General features: G+C 37.6%; 1 protein-coding gene across 4 annotated transcripts in view; it reads right to left on the reverse strand.

Annotated features, from left to right (window-relative positions):
* Positions 1–1121: 1121 nt before the first annotated feature.
* Positions 1122–20090, reverse strand: part of TNNT2 (troponin T2, cardiac type) — a 142458-nt gene continuing 123489 nt past the window's right edge. For 2 of the 4 annotated variants that reach the window (XM_088154316.1, XM_088154314.1), the window contains exons 5-11: positions 16705–16765; positions 16473–16589; positions 14121–14198; positions 13037–13147; positions 12221–12330; positions 10297–10387; positions 1122–5632 (exon numbers count right to left, since the gene is read on the reverse strand). In XM_088154316.1, coding sequence (XP_088010442.1) covers positions 5588–5632; positions 10297–10387; positions 12221–12330; positions 13037–13147; positions 14121–14198; positions 16473–16589; positions 16705–16758 — 606 coding nt within the window. In that variant the 5' untranslated portion in view covers positions 16759–16765 and the 3' untranslated portion in view covers positions 1122–5587. Of the gene's footprint in view, positions 5633–6287; positions 6955–10296; positions 10388–12220; positions 12331–13036; positions 13148–14120; positions 14199–16472; positions 16590–16704; positions 16766–20090 lie in introns of those variants that run through there. The other 2 variants (XM_088154313.1, XM_088154315.1) reach the window with 1 other exon arrangement.

Genomic DNA, 20090 nt, shown 5'->3' on the forward strand with positions numbered 1-20090 from the left:
AAAAACCACTACGTATGAGCTGTAAAGCCAAAGGACAGCATACTGGCATTTTTACCAGGCGCTTTTCACAATTATGCCAGGAATGGGCTTTTTGTTGATTTGTTATTGCACTTGTTTTCTACAATGGCAAGCATGGGAGAACACAACCAGGATTGTTCCAGGTTTTGACTGTTTACAGATCCTTGCAAATCTTCCTGGGTACACAGAGGCCAAGGCAAAGTGAACAGGGGAGAAATTGGCAAAGAGTTCTGTCTGCTTTCTCCTCCTCTTTAGCAAGAACCCAGTATAATGGAATGTGGGAAAGACCTTGGGAGACTGGGCAAAGAGATGCTGTCAAGGGAACAGTCAGATAAGAGGCAGCATAGCCTGCAGCTGGTAGTGGATGGGGCAAGAGGCTCAGAAGGGACCCTCCCTAGTTTCTTGGGAAGTACAGGAGAAGAGGGAAAGAATTGCACTTTCAGACTTGCAAGATTCTGTCAATGTAGCATTATAATAAAGTAGATTTAGCTCATCTGGTTGTGATTCCTATCTGGTTTATCCTGCAAGGATGATACCCAGCTAGTTGCAAAGCACTAACTTGATATGGTCAAATGATTAATCGATCCATTAATTGCTGTTGCTGCTGCTGTTGCAAAGCACCAAGCTGTTGTTTGGGGTGTTTTTCAAGGAATTGTCTTGAAAATTCCCTAGAGAGAGATTCTAAACTGAAGATAAGTGTGTGTGGAGGGGTGTACCTTGAGTTCAGGAGCCAGCAGGTGGAAGGAACCAGAACTTCTACTAAGTGTCACCTGGAGATGCCACAAGTCACTTGAGGAAGAACATGTCATATATGTTTATAAAGCGCCATGTGCATAGATAGTGTTGTATAAAAACAATCAGTCCATACTAGTATTTTCAAATCTGGGGTGACCTTACAAATAGGGTTCTAAGTGATCAGTCTTGACAGGATAAATATATTTCTTTCAACAACAATATCATTAATAGCAACAAAATTACAAGTTGGGATGTCTTTTTTAAAGGTAGGTTCTCTTAGCAATATATGAAGAAGGCCAGTACTCAAAGAAGTCTGTTTCTTTCTATTCAAGATTGTAAAATTACCCAATAAAAATCAAATGATAATATCAGGCAGAGAAAGTATTTATTGCTTTTTGAGTTGCTTTATTTACAGATACAGATTTATTAACTTGAGTGACAGGGTAATCCTGCTGCAGCAATTTCCATTGTGCAGTGCTGGTGCTGTGCAGTTACAGTCATTCTACAGAGTGAGGCCTTTAGAAAGCAGCTTGTTTTGGATAATCTAGAAAAGTTGGTGGATTTATCTGGGCCACACAGACTGGGATAGTGGATCAAATGTACTGGTTTGCTGTCTCCAGAGTCTAGACAGGAACCACATTTCACTTCCATCGACCACCAACCACAGGTTTTCCACGGGCAGCCTTGGAACTGTTGGGAAAGGAAAAAACAAATGAAGAATTTCTGGCAAAAGTCTTGACAATGCAATGGAGAGTAGGGAGAGATGGTCTGGATCTACTTTTGCTTTGGACAAAGGGGCATGAAAGGGGGGCTTTGCACAAGGATTCTTTTAGCTCTCAGCAGAGCTTTTTCAGAGACCGGGCCCAGCCCATGCTAACCAGTCTGGTTCTCACAGGGTGGACAGTGCCCTGAGGGAAGAGCAAGGCAAGCGTACAGTGAAAAACACATCATGTTTAATGTATAACGAGATAAGAACTGGGTGCTGAGGAAGCAGAATCCCAGGGAAAAAATTACCTTGAAGAGCCATAACTATATCCAAGATTTCAAAATGATTCTTATCCTCTAATGAGCCTTGGGAATTATAGTTCTATAAGGAAAGTGGGGCTAAATAATTCTCAGCATCTGCACCAAAATACAGTTCTGCACTACACTTATTTATTTATTTATTTATTTATTTATTTATTCGAAGAAGGTATTTGACATGCTTCAACATGTCTTAACCTGTGGGGAATGTGTGATAAAAGTGGTTTTATTTTGCTTTTCAATGTATTTTTCTACTTATTTCTGATTAAGCTAGAAAATGGGATATTCCTTCTGAATAAAGCAAAACGCATCAGTTGGCCAAAAGGTATTAAGCAGGGCTAAGATTACCAGCCATTGAACTCTTTTCAGGTTTAAGGCAAAAGGGGGCCAGAGGGAGGTAAGATAAAATGATTTATTGTTCATGAAGTGACCAGCAGTGTTTTAATTATTAATTTGTGATTATGTTTTTCATAAAGTATACTTCCCAGCTCTTTATTTATTTGTACATTTATTCAAATATTTATTTTTTACCATAAAAAACATATAGGCTTGTAAATAACAGATTGTCATGGAGATAATTTATCTGTGTGGTCACTAAGAGTTTACACCAACCTGACGGCACGTTATCAATCAATTTATGTAATTCAGTCCATTGGCAGCAAGTTGGCCAATTTTAAAGTAACTACTTTACAGTATAATTTCATTTTAATAAAAGAGTGTCAGAGGAAACACTATGCTGTATTAGCTCTCCTCCTCAAAATATTTATCCCCTTTCAATTTAAATTGGAAAGAAATGAGACATTAGCAAAATTAGAGGAAGAACTGAAATCAATCTCCCCTTATTCCAGTTTATGAAGAAGAAGAAGAGGTATAAAAGATTCTTTTCTCCACTTATGCCTGAATTGATGCTGCACTGAGCAAAAGCTAACTTCCCACAAAGCCAGGTGAATTCTTACTAACTTTTCTCACAAGCCAACTGATCACCGTTATCAGTTCGGCCCTGTGGAAAAAAGATTGCTCCCCTTAGTAATGGGAAAGTAGCAAACAGGTTTTCTCCGTACAATTAAAGAACACATTTAGCTGACTGGTAGGAATGGAATCATTGTCTTCCCACAGCTTCCTACAGTAAAGTGACCACACAGCTTCTTTCTTGTAACCAAGAAAGCTGGTCAATGGGATAAGAAGCCACCGTGTTTTCCTCTCCCACCTAGTAATCCACTTAGATTTGGTAGCATGAATTTTCACTCCTTCTCTTTCAATAACCAGCTCAGAACTGCATGGATATAAATCAGTGTTTCTCCACACTTGGCAAGATGTGTGGAGTTCAACTCACAGAATTCCCCAGCCAGCATAATATAAATGGATATATGTAAGTGACTCTTTGCCTATGTGTATACTCCCCAGCAAGCTGTGTGATCCTTGGAGCTGAAAATATGGCCCACATATACCATAGTCTGTGCTGCTGGAGGATTATGGGAATTGGTCCTGAATATCTGGAGGATACCAGGTTGGGGAAGAATGCTAAATGGGGTTTTGCCCATGCAGTTTTAATATTGAGCATTCCCTCAAGTGGGCTGCTCTGTAAAATAAAATTGCATGGTGTTTTGGAAGTAGGCCATGTATGAGCCAGTCGGAAAACATTTTAAAGAGCAAGAATGCAATGTCACTAAGGCAAGCTAGTGATATCATCCAGCTTTAGACAGGCTGAGTCTCTTGTGTCATTGACAAACCAACCAGGCAATTTCTAAACATTTGTCTAATTCGTTACTCTCTCTGACTGGCCAGTACACTTGTCTTATTTCTCTGAAAGGGCAACAGCTGTTTCTAAATTTGAGGGCAGATTAAGAATGATATTTATTGCACTGAAAAGATTCACAGGGATTTCCCAGATTTCCATCAGCCTTTGGTATTTGTTTTTGCCTATCCCTGTGACCTCATCTTCTATTGACCTGACAAAATTATCCTGTCCTCCACTTTCTGTAGTAGCCCAAGCACCTAATTATCAGCCTCCAGAGCACCCCCAGATCATGCCACCAAAATTTGGAAGGTGGGGAGAAAATAGCAATTTTCAGTGACACAAATTATCCAGGAATCAGACTGAAATTGGAGCATAAGAAGCATTGCACAAAACCTAAGTTTGCCATCAGTAGACATCTAACAAGAAATCAATATTTGCTGTGAAACCAAAGATAACAAGGGGTGATACTTAAAGCCATTTCTGTAAGTATTGGCACAGTGCACACTATCACAGCACATCAATACATCCCAAAGGGCACAACATGCTACTTACCCTTTCCTGAAATAAATGAGGAGACAAAAGAAGAAATATAGTTTAGTAGCACACAGTAGATATGTCTAACCAACAAGTTTCGTCTGATGAGCCTAAAAAGGCCTCCAGAGATCAAGACATTTCTAATCAAGATGCAGTTTGTTTCTGGACCGCTGGGCTATAATAGGAATCTGGAACAATTTCAGCCTACAAATAGCTACATTCTTTGCTCACATCAGTAAGCAGAAGCAGGCTCCATTCAATGATGAAAATTATCAAGACTTCCCACTTGGTGTAGACTGATTGTCACAAGCAATGCATATAACACCAGGGAGTTTTTTAGTCTCTCTGTGCCTTCATTCTCCATCTCTGAACTGAAAGTCATAGGCAAGGAGAATGGAAAGATACTAATATTAACTGATAGTTCATAACTGTATAGAATGGTTCTGACACATCAAGTAAGATGCAGAATGTTCTGTGTCTTAGAAAATGAATTATAAGATCCATAGGTGAGGAACGGTTTTCACTTCAAGGCTGAATTTTTGACACCATGTAGCTGAAATACTGTGGTAAAATTGGACTGAAACAAGCTATGTCCTAGATAATTATCAGAAATGCATCCTTATATAGAGAGGTGCCCTGGAAGAATGAGAAGAATGAGGATCTATAAGAAACCAATAATATTCAGGGATGAAAAGAAAAATAGCTTCAGGAGGTGCAAAGGAACTTTAGTGAAAACTACAGCTGGAGAAGGAAAATTAGGAATTAACATAAAGAAACAGAGCAGCCATAAGCTCTACAAATTGGATTTACCAACCTGTCACTTCCCAGATATATGGGACTATAACTCCGGTGATGGCCTAGAATTTTGAAAGTTATATTCTGACTTTACTGGAGAATACTAAATTGATTGTGGGTGGATCTACTCAGATAATTGGAAAAGATCCACTAATGGCAAAGGAAGATTATTTTTGCTGACCCATCAAAAATTGTCTCACACTTTATTCTAGTGGGAACCTTCCTCTGAATCTCACACTGTTTTATAAAAATGTTAACGTCCCTCCTACACCCAGCATGTAGAATAAAATAGTAATGGGAAAACAAAGTATATAAAAGTGGTAGACAGAAGACAGTCAGAGAGAGGGAGAAAACTCAGTTGAAACAAGTGACAAAGAATTAAAATAAGAAAAGTAATGGTACTTTTTTCTAAAAGAAAAAAAATCAGTGTAATGATATAAGTTCTGGATAGTAGAAGTGCTTCATTCAAGACTCCTGAACACCAAGTTATAGAATCCATTGTCTTCATTTATTAGCCTTGGATTGCTACAACAGGAAAGGCAAGAAATGAAGAGCAAAGGATTAGTAGAAATGAATGAAGCAGAACCAGGAAAAAAAAAGGAAGACAAAAAAGGAAAACACATACTAAAGCTAAAACGATCTGTGAAGTGCAAAGAACAACAGAAAAGGGATAAATGTGGAAGATCTACTAGGAGTGTTGATGCCATGAAACATGGCGGAACTATTACTACATGTTCTGAGTACTTACACCTTTTGATGATCACTAATGCGGTTCCGTAGAACATTAATCTGAAAGAGAAATAGATAGGTGATGATGTTTCAAGTAGGAAGCAAGAGAGCTACTGTGTCAGCACAGCATGAAGCCAAGAAAAGAACATAGACCAAAGGCATTATCCCCAATAGTCAGTAAGGCTGCAGGCTGCACTAGCAGAGGTCAAAAATACTTGTGATTAATGGTTGTGGTTAACATTTTCATTTGTAGAAGTGGGAACCAGAAAAATAGTTGGTTGGTTTATGTTTATCAGCCTCAGTCCTTATTTTCTTTTTCCTTACATTAATGTAACTTTTTTCTTACAACAGGTCTTCTATCCATGATGAGGAGAGATAAATCCAATTGTCTGGTCTGCCATATCTCTGAAGGCTTCGTATACATTTTTCAGATTGCTTCTTCACTGTGTTCCCATTGTGATCTTTTCCAGCAAGAGAATGATAAGTGAATATTCTCCTTTCAGGTGCTTAAAAGCAAAGCTCTGCTATTTGTGGCAGGAACTGCATTTCCTGAAACTGGTATTTCCCTTAGAGCATCTCCACAATATTCTTTAGTTTGAACATTATGCACTTTTCTCTCTGCAAACATGTCCTGTCCATGAAGTTCACACAAGGCATTCATAAATATGGGAAGAATACTAATAATGTCATAAAACTAAGTTGCAATACTATGTGGATAACTAAAAAGTCAGTCAGTCAGTCATAATTTATTTTAATTAATTATCAGAATTCCAAAAAGAAGGAAAAATTGCAAAGCAACTAAAGTCATACCCAGGGATACAACACGACCTATAAACAAACAATTTTACTGTTGCTTAACCTACAACATTTCTGATAATTTGTGATATATAATGATGATAACAGGAAAGAATCTTGCAACCTTCATTGCCAAAAGCAGGAGCAGAATGGGGATCTATTTAGGAGAAGGATCAACGGTTGGAGTAAAAGAAAGGGATAACTGGAAAAACAGTATTTGTTCAGTTCAGTTAAGCTACTGAGTTTCTGTTGCTTCTGGTACAGGGTTCCAAACTAAAGAAGAAAGCTTCCAAAAGATTTTTCATGTAGCCTCCTGATGGCTGAAAAGACAAAAGACTAACTGATCTCACAGAACTTCATCTTGATTATAAGAATCATTGCAAACCAAGCAGGACAAACATGCCAAAGAACAACGTAGTGATTTGAAAAGGTATTGATAGCATCCAGACTTCACAGGATCACTGAGGACACTATTATTGAGAGCAGGAAGTTGCATACATAGCTCCACACCTTATATGATGTTTTCAGGAAACAGGCTATACTTACTACTTGCTTAACTCATCACAGCGTGCAGTGAGTATGGAAATCTGGTTAGGGTTAGAGAAAGGAGAATATTATAGCCTTTCATGGATAAATCCACAAAAACTTGTAACTTTCACCTTGTGAATATCTGGAGAATTCAGCCATTTCCAACCATTGAGAGGCTAAGCAATTAGTTCCTGTCTTGGTGGTGTCTCTCCTGGACTACCGTTGCAGTTTGCTAGCTAGTTTTCCTGACTCTGCTTTCTGTGTTCTGGGTTAGGTCCAGAACAGCACAGTCTGTGTAGTCTTGGATCTCTTCCAATTCACCCCCTTTTTGCCAATTCTTAAAGTGGCTGAATCTTTGGGTGTGTTACTAGTTTAAACTGCTGGTGCTGACCTTCCAGGCCATAAGAGTGCCTACTTATTTGAATAACTTAATCACAATTCATGCTTGCTTGGCTCACATGCTTTGTTCACTTGTGCATGCTTGGCTTACTTGTGCAATCAGGATCATTTAGTTTTCTCTTGTGTTAGAAGAGACACCCCACATTTCAGAGCTTTCTCCCATCTAGCTCCTATCTTTGGAACTGCCTCCATCTTGAACGATGAGGTTTTTAAAGGCCCTTAAATATTTTTTTCATGGCTTTTATGAAGCTAGAAGAACTTTTCAGGGCAATACTTGACAGTGATTTAAATTGTGATACTACTGGGATTAGATAATGTTTTATATTGATTACTATATTGTTAATACTGGTTTATGCTATGCTGTGTTCTTTATTGTTTGTTTGTTTGGACTGCAAATAGTATAAGTGAATATCAAATGAAAATATTATTAATAACAATTTATTAAACTTGTATGCTGCCCAACTCTCAATGACTCAGGGCAGTTCAAACAAAGAAATTACAATAAAGCATTTTTTAAAAATGGCAAGCGTGATGAAGTGAGGGTTTTCACTCTCCCTCGCCAAAGGCTGGATGAAGAGCCAATTGCTAATATAAGCTTTAAAACACTTGCAAAGGAAATATTAAGAGAAACACAGAAGTGATGACCCTGAGAAATAAGTCTTAAATATTCAGTTAAGGATACCTGAATAAGGCCAATATCCATAAGGAGAAGGAGAAAGATAGCTGATCATAAATGCTAACAGCAAACTCATTGAATAAAATTCCTATCTAGACAAAATCCATGCAGATGATGGAGGCGTCAAGAGATTTGTAGGAAATCCCAAGTTTGCAAAAGATGCCTCCGTAAAATTAAAAAAAATAAAAATCCTAAGCGAAGTCCCAAAAATTGCTTAGTAAAACATAGCATGCTCAGTGGCAGTAGAATTGTCTGTCTATGGAACAGAGTGTTGAAAAACTGGGGAGAGATGGAATGGTACATCCTGAAAAAAGATGCCTGTCATTTTGAACACAAACCCTCTTCTCTTGTAAAGTTTTGTTGTAGATGTTTGCTATGAAAAAGAAGTACAATAGGCATTGGCAACCTCTACCCACCCCCACCCCCTGCCCCTGCATTTAGCAAAAACTTTATTGTGCCATACATAAACAACAGTAGCCGTTCTAGATGGGGGAAAACATGTTCACTCTTAATGCACTGAGTTAGGGTTCTCTAATATAGAAGCAAATTAGAGGTTGTACAATAGGGAGTGAATTGAAACCTATGTCCACATAGAAATTAGCAAAAAAAAAAAGCTAGCACCCAAAAGATCTTCAGTGATTTCCCTGAATTTACTCATACATGAGGCTATTGTCAGAACTGACAGATGTATCAGGAAGTTCTAGCAAAAGTCTTCAGCTACTATCTTTGAATTGACAGGGTCATGTCCTATCTACTTCTGCTTTCATTAGCTCTGTTTGCCTTTGGAATTTAGTACTGCTCAGTTCTGGAAGAAGGCATGAAAAATTCTCATAGCAACATTAAATTGCCCAACTGAAATCTAGAGGATTATTTTGGAGCCAAGCTACAATCTCCTCTGCCATTTTATTGCCCAATCCATAGACTGAAAAATGAGAGGTGGGGGGAGTGATGTCTGCCAAATGGTAGCTGCCCACAGGACACTAGTACCAACACAGAGAAGAGATGGTTGCTTCATCCCAGAAAAAAAGGAAGGATTTCATCTGCCTAGAATAGCCTTCGCTACTCTGGTGTGTCCACATATGTTGGGAATGCAAATCTCAGAATTCCCCATGCTGATTAGAAACTCTGAGAACTGTAGTCCAAACATAAATGAAATTTATTAGGCTGGGGAAAACATGTTTAAACTGATTTTTTTGACCTATTAAACTATATCCACTTGAAGCACAGAAATAACTGCACTCATGTAAAGAGCTCTTCACCGCTGACTTACAATGATGGTTCCAAATGGAAATAAATCTAGATTGTCATTCAGATGAGCCAGGTCAGATTACTCATGCCTGTCTGTTCTTGTTTGGGGCAAAAGAAAATAGTTCATTTTGTAGTAACAATAAAGAAAAAGAAATGCAACAGCCAAGGTTAAGTTGAAAGTTTGTCCATTTCCATTTTCAAAGTGAAAGTAGTGACTTCAGTGCAAAGAAAATATTTCTGGAAAAGCCCAAATGAGGAAAAAGTTCAACTTTCTCTGAGATCCAATCATAAACATGATTCTTTCAGTCCATTCTGCTTCAGTCCACCCACTCCCTGGGTGATATTTCTTAATCACAGAAATGTGAATCAAGGATTTTGTCATTAACGGTATTTCCTGGGGGATGACACGATAATGTTTCTCAAAGCAAAGAAGCTAATTGAGCATGAAAGCAATTCTTATTCTTCCTGGATCAGTTGCACAGGTAATCCCAGCCAATTAGGGATCATGTAGCTAAAAGAATAACTAAGTTCTCCTTTAGCTCCATGGGGTGATTATTACAGAGAGGAATGGAAACACTGCTCTACTTCTTGGTGGATTGCTTTGTTCTTTCAGAAACACTTATGAAAACCTTTGCCCCTGTACAGATGGAAGCACTAAATCATGGGACTGTATTCTGCTGTACTGCACGTTTTGCTGAGACATCCACAATCAGTTACTAACAGCTCTTGTTAGTCTATTTCCAGGTCAGATAGAAGAATTTTTCATGCAGCTTCTTTGATTCCAAAATAACTCTTGTGGTTGCACAGTTTGTATTTGTGGGCTGTAGAATTTGTGTGTTGTTGACAGCAAAGTAGGCTATACATGACTACAGGCCTTTTAATCATACATGCTACATTGACATAACTTGACTTTAATTATGAAAATTTGCTCAAAAAATAAAAATGTCTTAATCCTCCTGAAAGACCTAATGAAGAAGTCTTTCCTTTCATTTCACTCAGTCTTAGGAGTAGGCAACATTTGGTAACCCTGTACAGAATCCAAAGCTATATAGATATGGATATAGATGTTTAGACTTACCTCATATTTCTGCCTTTTGAACTTTTCTTGTAAATCAAATTTCTCAGCCTCTAGATCATGAATGCTCTGCCACAGTTCCTTGGCCTTTTCCCTGATTTTAGAATATATGGTATTAATAAAAGTGCTAGTCAGTATGTGCATTCAACTAAATACGTAATGGAAACGTGTTACTCTAAAGCAGCCTTTCTCACTCTAATGCATGAACTACAGCTAGCGTGACTATTCATTATAGTAGAAGGAATAACGGAGATTGTATTGCATTCTAATTCCATAAGTTAGAATGAAATTCTAATATATACTGACTGGTTTTTGCAAATTGGGCCTTCTGACAAGTATGGAACAGCCTAAACAAACCAGTATAGCAATCTCTAAGGTGACAATTCTGTGGTCCCTTGGGATAGCCATGTAAGAAGCATATGCCTCCTCAGATTTCTGCAGATAAAATGTCAACCCTGCAGAGGAAAACCTGACATCAGGTCTTTCTTCCTCCCTCTTCATCAGTCTCCACAGCAGGCTCCCTCCAAGCTCTGGAAATCACAACTTTAGAATACCCCCCCAAAAATCATAAAAGGATCGTAGAAGCAATTCATTACAAAGTCCTCCTAAATCTTGACCTCTGTCACACTTTCCAAACAGTAGACTAATTTATACTACCTCTTTAAGCTGGTTAAAATTATTCACTCCCATTGATTGTTATGGAAAGCAAACTAAATCAGAACACAACAAACAAACAAAAAGGAAATGGATAGAGAGAGATCTTTGCACCCTCTAGTGGTCTGGTCTTTTTTTTTTTTTTTAGCTCAGATGCCAGTAATACTGTACATTCTTCGGACTGATGCCCAAGCAGCCACCATTACAATTATGTAGCACCTATTTAAGATATAATCCTTCTGGTATCGCTTAAGGCAGATTGCAGGCAGTTAAACAGGCAACTCTGTCTAAAGAACTGTAAACATGTCCAAGCACTGATAAATTACACAATGAGGAAAACATTAGTATACAGCAGTGTTGTCCAAACTTGGCCACTTTAAGATGAGTGGACTTCAACTCCCAGAATTCCCCAGCCAGCCATGCTGGCTGGGGAATTCTGGGAGTTGAAGTCCACTCATCTTAAAGTGGCCAAGTTTGGACAACACTGGTATACAGTAACACTGACTTAGAAAAAATTAAAGAGACCCTTAAGTTGAGCTTCACTTCTGGTGGACTTCATGAACACATCTATATTGTTTTCCTGGCAACTACACAGAATTAGTTTGCTACTGTCTTCTTCCAGAATGTTTTTTTTACTTCCCAGTCTAGAACACTGTCCTGGACTTCCATCCAAATACTAACAAGGTTTGATCCTATTTAGCTTTATTAAGATCAAAGTTATTTGTGTACTGCCACTTGCTTAATGTATATTAACATTTTAACACCTACTTGGCTTTGTACTTTGCCCACATGGGAGTTATATGTCATGTATCACCATCTGCCACACTGCAGTTAACCAATTTCTGGAGGGCCATAGGTTCCTTACCCACTTTTCAGGAACTGAGTGTATGTTTACTCTATCGTGCCTCTAGAGTTTTTCTTATACCATTTGTCCCCCAGTATTCTCCAGCCGTACAAAACTGCTTGGTATGCTTTAATATAACCAAAGCAAATAGGATTTACAGTTATTGTTGTCTAGGGATTAGAAAATGGTTGGGCATCAACTCCCTTTTGGTTGTAAGAGGTCCATGCCATCCTCTGACAGAGTGACATTAGTGATGGTGAGAAATTAGGTTGCATTTACTTGGTCCCTGAGGAGCCATACATCATATCTAAGAAATAGAAGAAATGTCAGGTAAAATACAGTTTTTGTCTCATTTCTTGATTTCCACTCCTAAAGAAAAGAAGGCCCTCCAGCAATGTCTTCCCACCAAGGAATGAGCTCCCCTCTCACCTCAATTTGTCTTCATTCAAATGATCAATATTAAGAGGTTTACGGCGCTCACTGAGGATCTTTTTCTTCTTTTCCCGCTCTGTTTGTTTTTTCCCACTTTTCTTCTCTGTCTAAAAAAATCAATTCATGAGTGACATCAATGGCTCTCAAGTTCAACCAACTTCTCTCCAGTGGTGAATCTGAGAATTCACATATGTGTTAAAATGACAAAGCATGTTGTTGTGCTCAGTGAGGGACAGAATAGGACCAGAATATTCTTTTGCAAATGGCCATTTCATTGGGCAAAATGTTACGTGTATGTGGATTAAAACTAAGGATAAAGAGTTCCCAAAGGGCAATGCAAGCATGAAATTATTTTTATACACTACTGCAAGTCTTTCCAAGAGCATGCAGTGAAGATGCTGAGCCCAAAATTTGTGAATTCAGCCTTCACTTGCATGGCACAGGTCCTACATTACAGAGCACAGCAGCTCCTTGGAGAAAGGGTTCCTCTGTTTTAAGGACCAGTCAAACCAAATCCAGTTCAAAAGTTTTTTAAAAAGAAGAAAATAATTGGGTGGGTGGGAGAGAGAAGCTTTTAATTTGTAGTTAGAACCTGGATAGTTAGAAATGTGGACAGCAAATGGAATAGGCTCACAGCTTATTTGATCACCTTATAGTGAGATGTAATGTACTTCTGTTTACATGACAGTAATTATTTGTGAAATGTGTCTTCATCCATATTATTTAACATATACACAGTTTATACAACAATTTTGCTTTTTTTCTCTCTTTTCTTTGCAATGCAGTCATCTATTAAAACAGCCATATACCTACCTTCTGAAGATAGCCTCCAAAATGAAGCATGTTGGAGAAAGCTTTTTTCTTCCTGGCATCCTCTTCAGCCCGCTTTCTGGCTTCCTCTTCCTCTTTTCGAGCTCTCTCTTCCTACCAAGAAAGGAGGTATGGGTTTCGGAAGGACAGAGAATGTACAGCAAGGTCAAATTATTAGTTAACCCAACAGATGCCACAGAGAAAATGATAGCAGATAAATACAATCTAATTCTTGCCAGAAAGTTAGTCAGAACAATGATAATTCTGGATTAGTTCTTGTTTGAGTTGTTCAGCTGCACCAAAAGACGATTAGAAAAAGATTTGATAGTTAAGATGCTTTTCTCTATGAATAGAATAGCAGTGGGTCTAAAGCAGCCTTCCCCATCTGGCCTTTCCAGATGTATTGGCACTGTGACTATTAAAACTCCCAGCTTGCAAATTCTTTCCCAGAGCTTCCAGGTCCCAGATCAAGAATTAAAGGATCAGAGTGGATGTACAGATCTCTTGCAAAACCACCTAGGAGAATAATTTGTTTGATGTACACATGGGAGGATATATTTTCAATTTTGCAAAAGCTAGAAGTTAAAAATTCACTTTGAAAAAGGTGGATGCTTCCATTAGAGAACTGAGCATTTCAAAGCAAAAGTCACAGTGCTGAAAAAAAGAAAATAGTTTTCACTAAGTGTATAGTATTGTTCTATTCTGCAACAATAAACAGTAATTGGTCAAATATTACATGATGAAATTTAGCACTCTATATTAGCACCACCTTGTTCTCTGAATTAAAAAAAATCAAATCAATAGTATACTATTTGGTATTTAACCATATCATTATATAATAACTGTGAGACTATAAAACCAATGGTCAGCTCCCAAAACAATTCAGTTTAATATTGGGTTAAACAGTTATCTGCAAATAATTCAGTTATGTTTTTGGAAAGTCAGTATAAATGGAACACTATGCATTAACTCAGAATGTTTTGTGACAATTGATATTGTCATAGCTCCCAAAGAGTGAGAAAAGGAAGTGAGACATCTTCCACTAGTAACACTCAGGGAAGTACACCCGCATTTTGGATAGACTCACAGCCAAACGGGCCTGGCGTTCCTTCTCTCGCTCACTACGGATCCGTTGTTGTTCAGCTCGTTCAGCTCGTCGTTGTTCCTATATAAAGAAAACCTAATTTTTAATATATCTTCCTGAACTGAGACTAGTGGCCTAAATCAGTTGGGGTTTATGATAAAATATTGATGCTGCCAATGGGGAATGAACAAGAAATATTGACACTTGAACTACAATTACACCAGTCTGACTGAAGTGGCACAGAAGTTATTGTTGTAAGGAAGTAGGTAAAGAAATTAATTTCAAATCATTTCTCCTAACAATAAAGATAAGGTATTATAGTTACTGTCCTAAATGCACTTATTAGGGGCACAAACTGCTCTGCAGACATTGATTACTTCCTAATAGAAATGCATAGAATTGCTTTATCAATAAGGATCTGCAATTTTGTTTCCCCTTTAACAATACACACATTTTGCAGCTTGCAGATCTTGCCAATCTTTCCGCAATGGAAATCCTATTTCCAAGTTCTCAAATTCTCAATTTTCAACCACTTATTCAAAACAAAACAGAAAGTGGTGGAGAGACTTGGTGGAAAGTAAAACTTAAGGAGCCAAGAGATTAAAGAGAAAAGCAGAAAATTATTCCCAAATCCAAAAGTTGAATAAAACATGGTTTTTTTCAAGGATACTACTCAGGTCTTATTTCTCAAGGGCACCACTTATTTTTATTTCAGTAGACTGAAGAACTGAAGAACATAAGATGCTTTTTTGCTAAAGCAAAACAGCCCATTATGAAGCAAATGCATTTGCTGTGGTGATTCTTAAATTCTTTATGCATTTCAGAAGGGAAAATATGCATGCTACCATGGAGAATATATTTACAACTTGTGTTTGTATGTTTATATGCATGTGTAAGAGACATATAAACACCCACACCAACATATTTACAATGCTACTGATTTTGATACAGAAGGTTGTGGCCTAATAAAAACAAGTGCTTTTCAGACTGAGTTTAAAGCCCCTTTTGAGACAATCCCATCTATGTGGTCATTAAGAGTTGACAAAAACTTATTTATTTATTTATTTATTTTTATTTGTTTACCAAATTTATATGGCCACCCATCTCACACAAGGTGACTCTGGGCGGCGTACAATAGAACAAACAATTAAAACATAATTTACATATAAAACATATAAAACTACTTAAAATACTTAAATAATTCAACATAAATAAGAACAAGATTGCGAGAGAGTTAAAATCAGAATATTATACATGATACAGCCAATGCACAGGCTCCCTGTTGCCAGGGGATCCCCAGGCCTGAGGAAAAAAGCACATATTGAGAGCTTTCCAGGAGGCCATAAGGATTGGGGCCAACCTCATCTCAGGGGGATGATCTTCCAAAGGGAGGGTGCCACAGCAGAAAAGGCTTGTCTCCTGGGTCCTGTCAGACGGAACTCCCTAGCAGACAGGATCTGTAACATACCCCTCCTGCTGGACCGGCTGGGATGGGTAGATGTAACCAGGGAGAGGCGGTCCCTCAAATAACCTGGCCCCATGTCATGTAGGGCTTTAAAGGTCAAAACTAGAACCTTGAATTGCACCTGGAAGCAAACTGATAACCAATGCAGCTCACAGAGCAGAGGTATGACATGTGTCCTCCTAAGGGCACACATAACTGCCAGTCCTGCAGCATTTTGCACCCACTGAAGCTTCCGGACAGCACATAATCTAATCAAATCAAATCAAATTTCAGACAATCAGTTCAGACCTAGAGCAAGAATGTTCAGTTCCTTCTTTGGCAATCTGCTATGTGAGAAGGAAAAAAGTGAGAACACACTGTATAGGGTCAAAAAGAGCAATGGGCAGGAGGGGGAGACAGAAATTCTTAGAAAAAGAAAGAGGCTGTCAGGAAAAGATTAAATGGCGACACCCCCCCCCCCAAACTCTTTTGCCCCTTGTCAATTATTATGTAGTTTGGCCCCAATAAAATATTCCTGCAGGAGTGTAACCCTTGACAGAAAAAAAACAAAAACAAAACCTATTCCAGGTTTACAAGGTCCATAATAATGTATATTTTAAATATACAGTCCTGATATCCTGTAATGTTAACATGGAAACAATAGCCACTAAATTCAACAACTCTTCTTCTCTATTAAGAATTGCCTAGAATTACATATTATTATAATCATGGATTCCCAAGCTGTCAATGAACCCAGTCTTGATGCTATGTATTAACAACTCCAAAATTAATGACTTTGATGTGTTGTCACAGAACAGTTAAATCATTATTAACAGTAAGAAAACATTGTTAGGAGAACTGGGCCTGTCAGTAAAGAGGGTCTAAATGAAAAGTATGAAATTCTGACATACAATTCTGTCCTTGAGGAATATCAGCTCTTCTTCTTCCTTCTTTCGGTTCTCAAAATGGGCCTCAATTAGGGCTTGTAGTTCATTCAGATCTTTTTCCATTCGCTTACGGTGAATATCCTACAGAGCAATAAAAGCATGACCAAGATTTGGCCTTGTTCTCTCAAATGCAGGAAAAGCTCTGGTGGTAAGGAAGAACTGGTCTGTTGTAAGGCAACAGTGTAAGAATACTCACATCAAAGTCTACTCTTTCTCCATCGGGGATCTTTGGAGGCACCAGATTGGGCATGAACAACCTGAAATTAGAGGAAAATACAGAGGTAACATACTGATAATGCAATACCTGACTTTTGATTCACCCCATCTCTTTCTACATACCTAAGAGTTGATTGATTTGGTTTTATTTCTCACATCATTGTGCCAAATTTAATCTCACTGATTTTGAGGAGCTTGTTCTCTGAATTTAAGTAAATGTAGCCAAGACGATATAGATAAAGACACATTGTAATATTGTTTTTATGTTGTATAAACTGCAGATAGGAAAATGCATTGATTGTCACTCTTGCAGGTAAGAAAAATATTTACATCTAGAAAAGTAGCATGTCACAAACTAGGTGAATATCTGTATAACCACATCTCACTTTTCATAAATCAAAATATATCTCTTTTTTATTTTGGGGAAGCATTCAATTACATAATTCTCCTAGCTATAAACCAAATGGAACAGTTCAGATCATATGATGTTTATCTAATCCGGATGGCACTGACATAGCTGATTTGGTAAACAAAAATTACTTAAAAGATATGAAATTGAGAGTAACTGCATTGCTTCTTAAAACCCTGTGGTATTTACTGGTGATTTTTTTAAAAATTAGTTTTAAAATCTCTTTCTTTAGCTGTGAAAAATAACCGCACAAGCCATCTAAAGAGCATTAGCTTATGTTTAAAAAAAAATATGTCAGTGAGTGAAATATTTCTTAAAAAGAAAGATCCAATACCACATTCAGAATGTTAAAGGAATGAAACTCGTATTTCTTTACAGTGCAAATCTAGAAAGGGGCTAAAACTATACTAGCTGGTCTCAGAACTCCCCAAGCATATTTTATTTTTATGTATTCATTTAAACAATTTATATGGCCACCCATCTCAATACTGTGACTATTTATTTAAATCGATTGCCAATGTCCATGTAATTCCAATCTAAGAGGACCACTTAAGCTTTTTTTGGGGGGGGGGCAGAACCAAATGGAATGTCACTATGGTTGCCAGGTATAAAATGGCCACACCTGTCATTGCAGTTTTATTTCCCTTTACCCAATTTAGATGAACTATTGAGCAGCTGTAATAACTTCATATCTGGCAATGGAATGCTATCCTTGTGATGGTATCATCTAAGGCTGCAAACTACAGCTGCTTTCCATCTGTCTCAGCCCTTCTGTGGCTGACATTTTTAAAAATTCTAGATAATTTCCAGATAATACTGAACTACCCAAAGGGATCGTGTATTTGCTGCTATGGAATTCATTTTTTAAAAAGTTTATTAGCAGTATAATCCTATGTAATTTTACTGAAAATAAAATTTAGTTACTGGTTTTGCCCTCAATCGGTTCAGTTGGGTTGACAATTTTTGAGCACATTATGCAACAGTCTTTCACAAATAATCATAATAAAATATATTGTCCATTTTTCCCAAGATGTATAAAATAATACAAAACAAGAAAATAATACAGTAAAGGAATGAATTCAATTTTGGTTTTTAGTTGCTAGCTTTACTCTAGCATAACACTGCTATACCAAAGTATTTTATTTCTTTGGATCAATGGTATCGAAAAGTGTGGGGAACAGCATTAGCTGAAAAATTGGCACAGAACTGAGTTACAAAGAATCATTTAATTAAATGTCCTTTTACTCACATTTGGTTTCAATTTTTATTCGTATCAACAGAACAATTCCTAATAGAGTACCTCTATCTATACATTTTCAAAAATAGAAATATCTGTTTAGCATGATGTTTACAATTCTTTTTCTTTCATATTACAAACAAAAGTCCCAAGCCATTTCTTTCATTTTGTCTAATTTATCTTCACTGTTTTTATTTTTTTTTCTTATCTAGTTTTATTTTCAATGTTTCATTGAATACTGTATGTTTAAACAACAGTAATGTAATATAAAAGAAAAAAAATCCACTGTGTTCAGTGGAATTTATTCCCAGTTACTATATACAAGATTATATCCTACTCATCCCTACAACAGAAGTATAAAGCTGTATTGAATCCAAAAGGGCTTCTTCCAAAGTTCAGGATTGCAACTTGATTTTATCTCATAGGAGATTCAGGTTGAAGGCTGTGCTTATATTTTTGAATAGTTTGGGAACATCACAATTTCACAGAATAATTAAATTCATAGAAATTTAGGATGGCCAACTTGCTGCTCAGACCATTTCAGAAACTTCTGAAGTCTAACTGCAACCAGAGCCTTGGCTGTAGGAATAAAAGACTCTTCTGATGAATAGAGAGAATAAGAAACAACCACAGAGGAATAGTTGATATCCTGACCTTATGAGATGAAACTCACGTCATTCCAGTGTTTAATGTTTATGGTTAATTCAATCTGAAAGCTATCAACTTACGGATATATTGAGAATGCAAATTAAGGTCCTGTCATTTGTAGCAGAAATTATATGAGATGACAAAGTATTGTGTAGATTGCAAGAAAGTGTACAGAATGATGAAGTTAAAAAGAGTTTGTAGCTTAGCTGGTGCAGACAGCTGTTGATCCTGCAATGACATCTCGATAATGGAGGATCCCAAGACAGCTGCTGCATGCAGAGCACTCTGGGATCTCCTTGTATCAGGTTGCTCCAAAGCTTAGTTAATCACCAGAGGATTTCAGGTTTAAAGGACTGTGAAATGGATTGGTCACAGCCATACTATAAATGGGGCAATCTATGCTAAATAGGGTAGATTAAAGCATCTGAGTGACATGCAGCTAAGAGAGAGCAGGCTAAGAGGCAACAAGGATAGAACAGTTGATATTTATGGCTTCCTACTTCAGTCACCATGTCTGCGCCTCCATTCTGCTCTTCCCTGGGTCTTGAGCTTTGTCTGTGGTATAGTGCTAAGAGGAGAACCAATTCAATGATCAAATCTTAGAAAATATCTCTCCAATTATTTTCCCTATGCAAGGTCAGCTATATCATTAGAGGCAATGAAGCAGTGTGTGGGTGGCACATTCATTTCAGCAGCAAATGTGAGTCCAGTCCCCACCTGAGTATTGCTTCCAGCTGAGCATGTAGTACAACCATGCTGGCTGTCCTACGTATATTGATCTGAGGGGTCCTCAGAGCAAGGTGTTGTGGTTTACTGTGGCATCTGGCTCCATAAATACCCACATAAATAGCCACTACAACCATCTTATGAAGCATTATTCTAGGGTTCCCTCAAAATGATACCTATAGAATGGAAGACCTGCTGCCACTTGAGAAAAAATATACAGAAGACAACAGCTCCAGTGTCAAAAGATTCTTCCATCTTTTGCTTCTTAAACATTTCTGATGAAAGAAAAAAGATAAAAGAACCAGTGGAAAAACATGGGTGGGTTATACATGAGAGATAATGGCAT

Source organism: Python bivittatus, unplaced genomic scaffold (genome assembly GCF_059951505.1).
Source record: "Python bivittatus isolate LINGU-HERP-01145 unplaced genomic scaffold, Pbiv_v1 ctg000700_np1212, whole genome shotgun sequence".
Lineage (NCBI taxonomy): Eukaryota > Metazoa > Chordata > Lepidosauria > Squamata > Pythonidae > Python > Python bivittatus.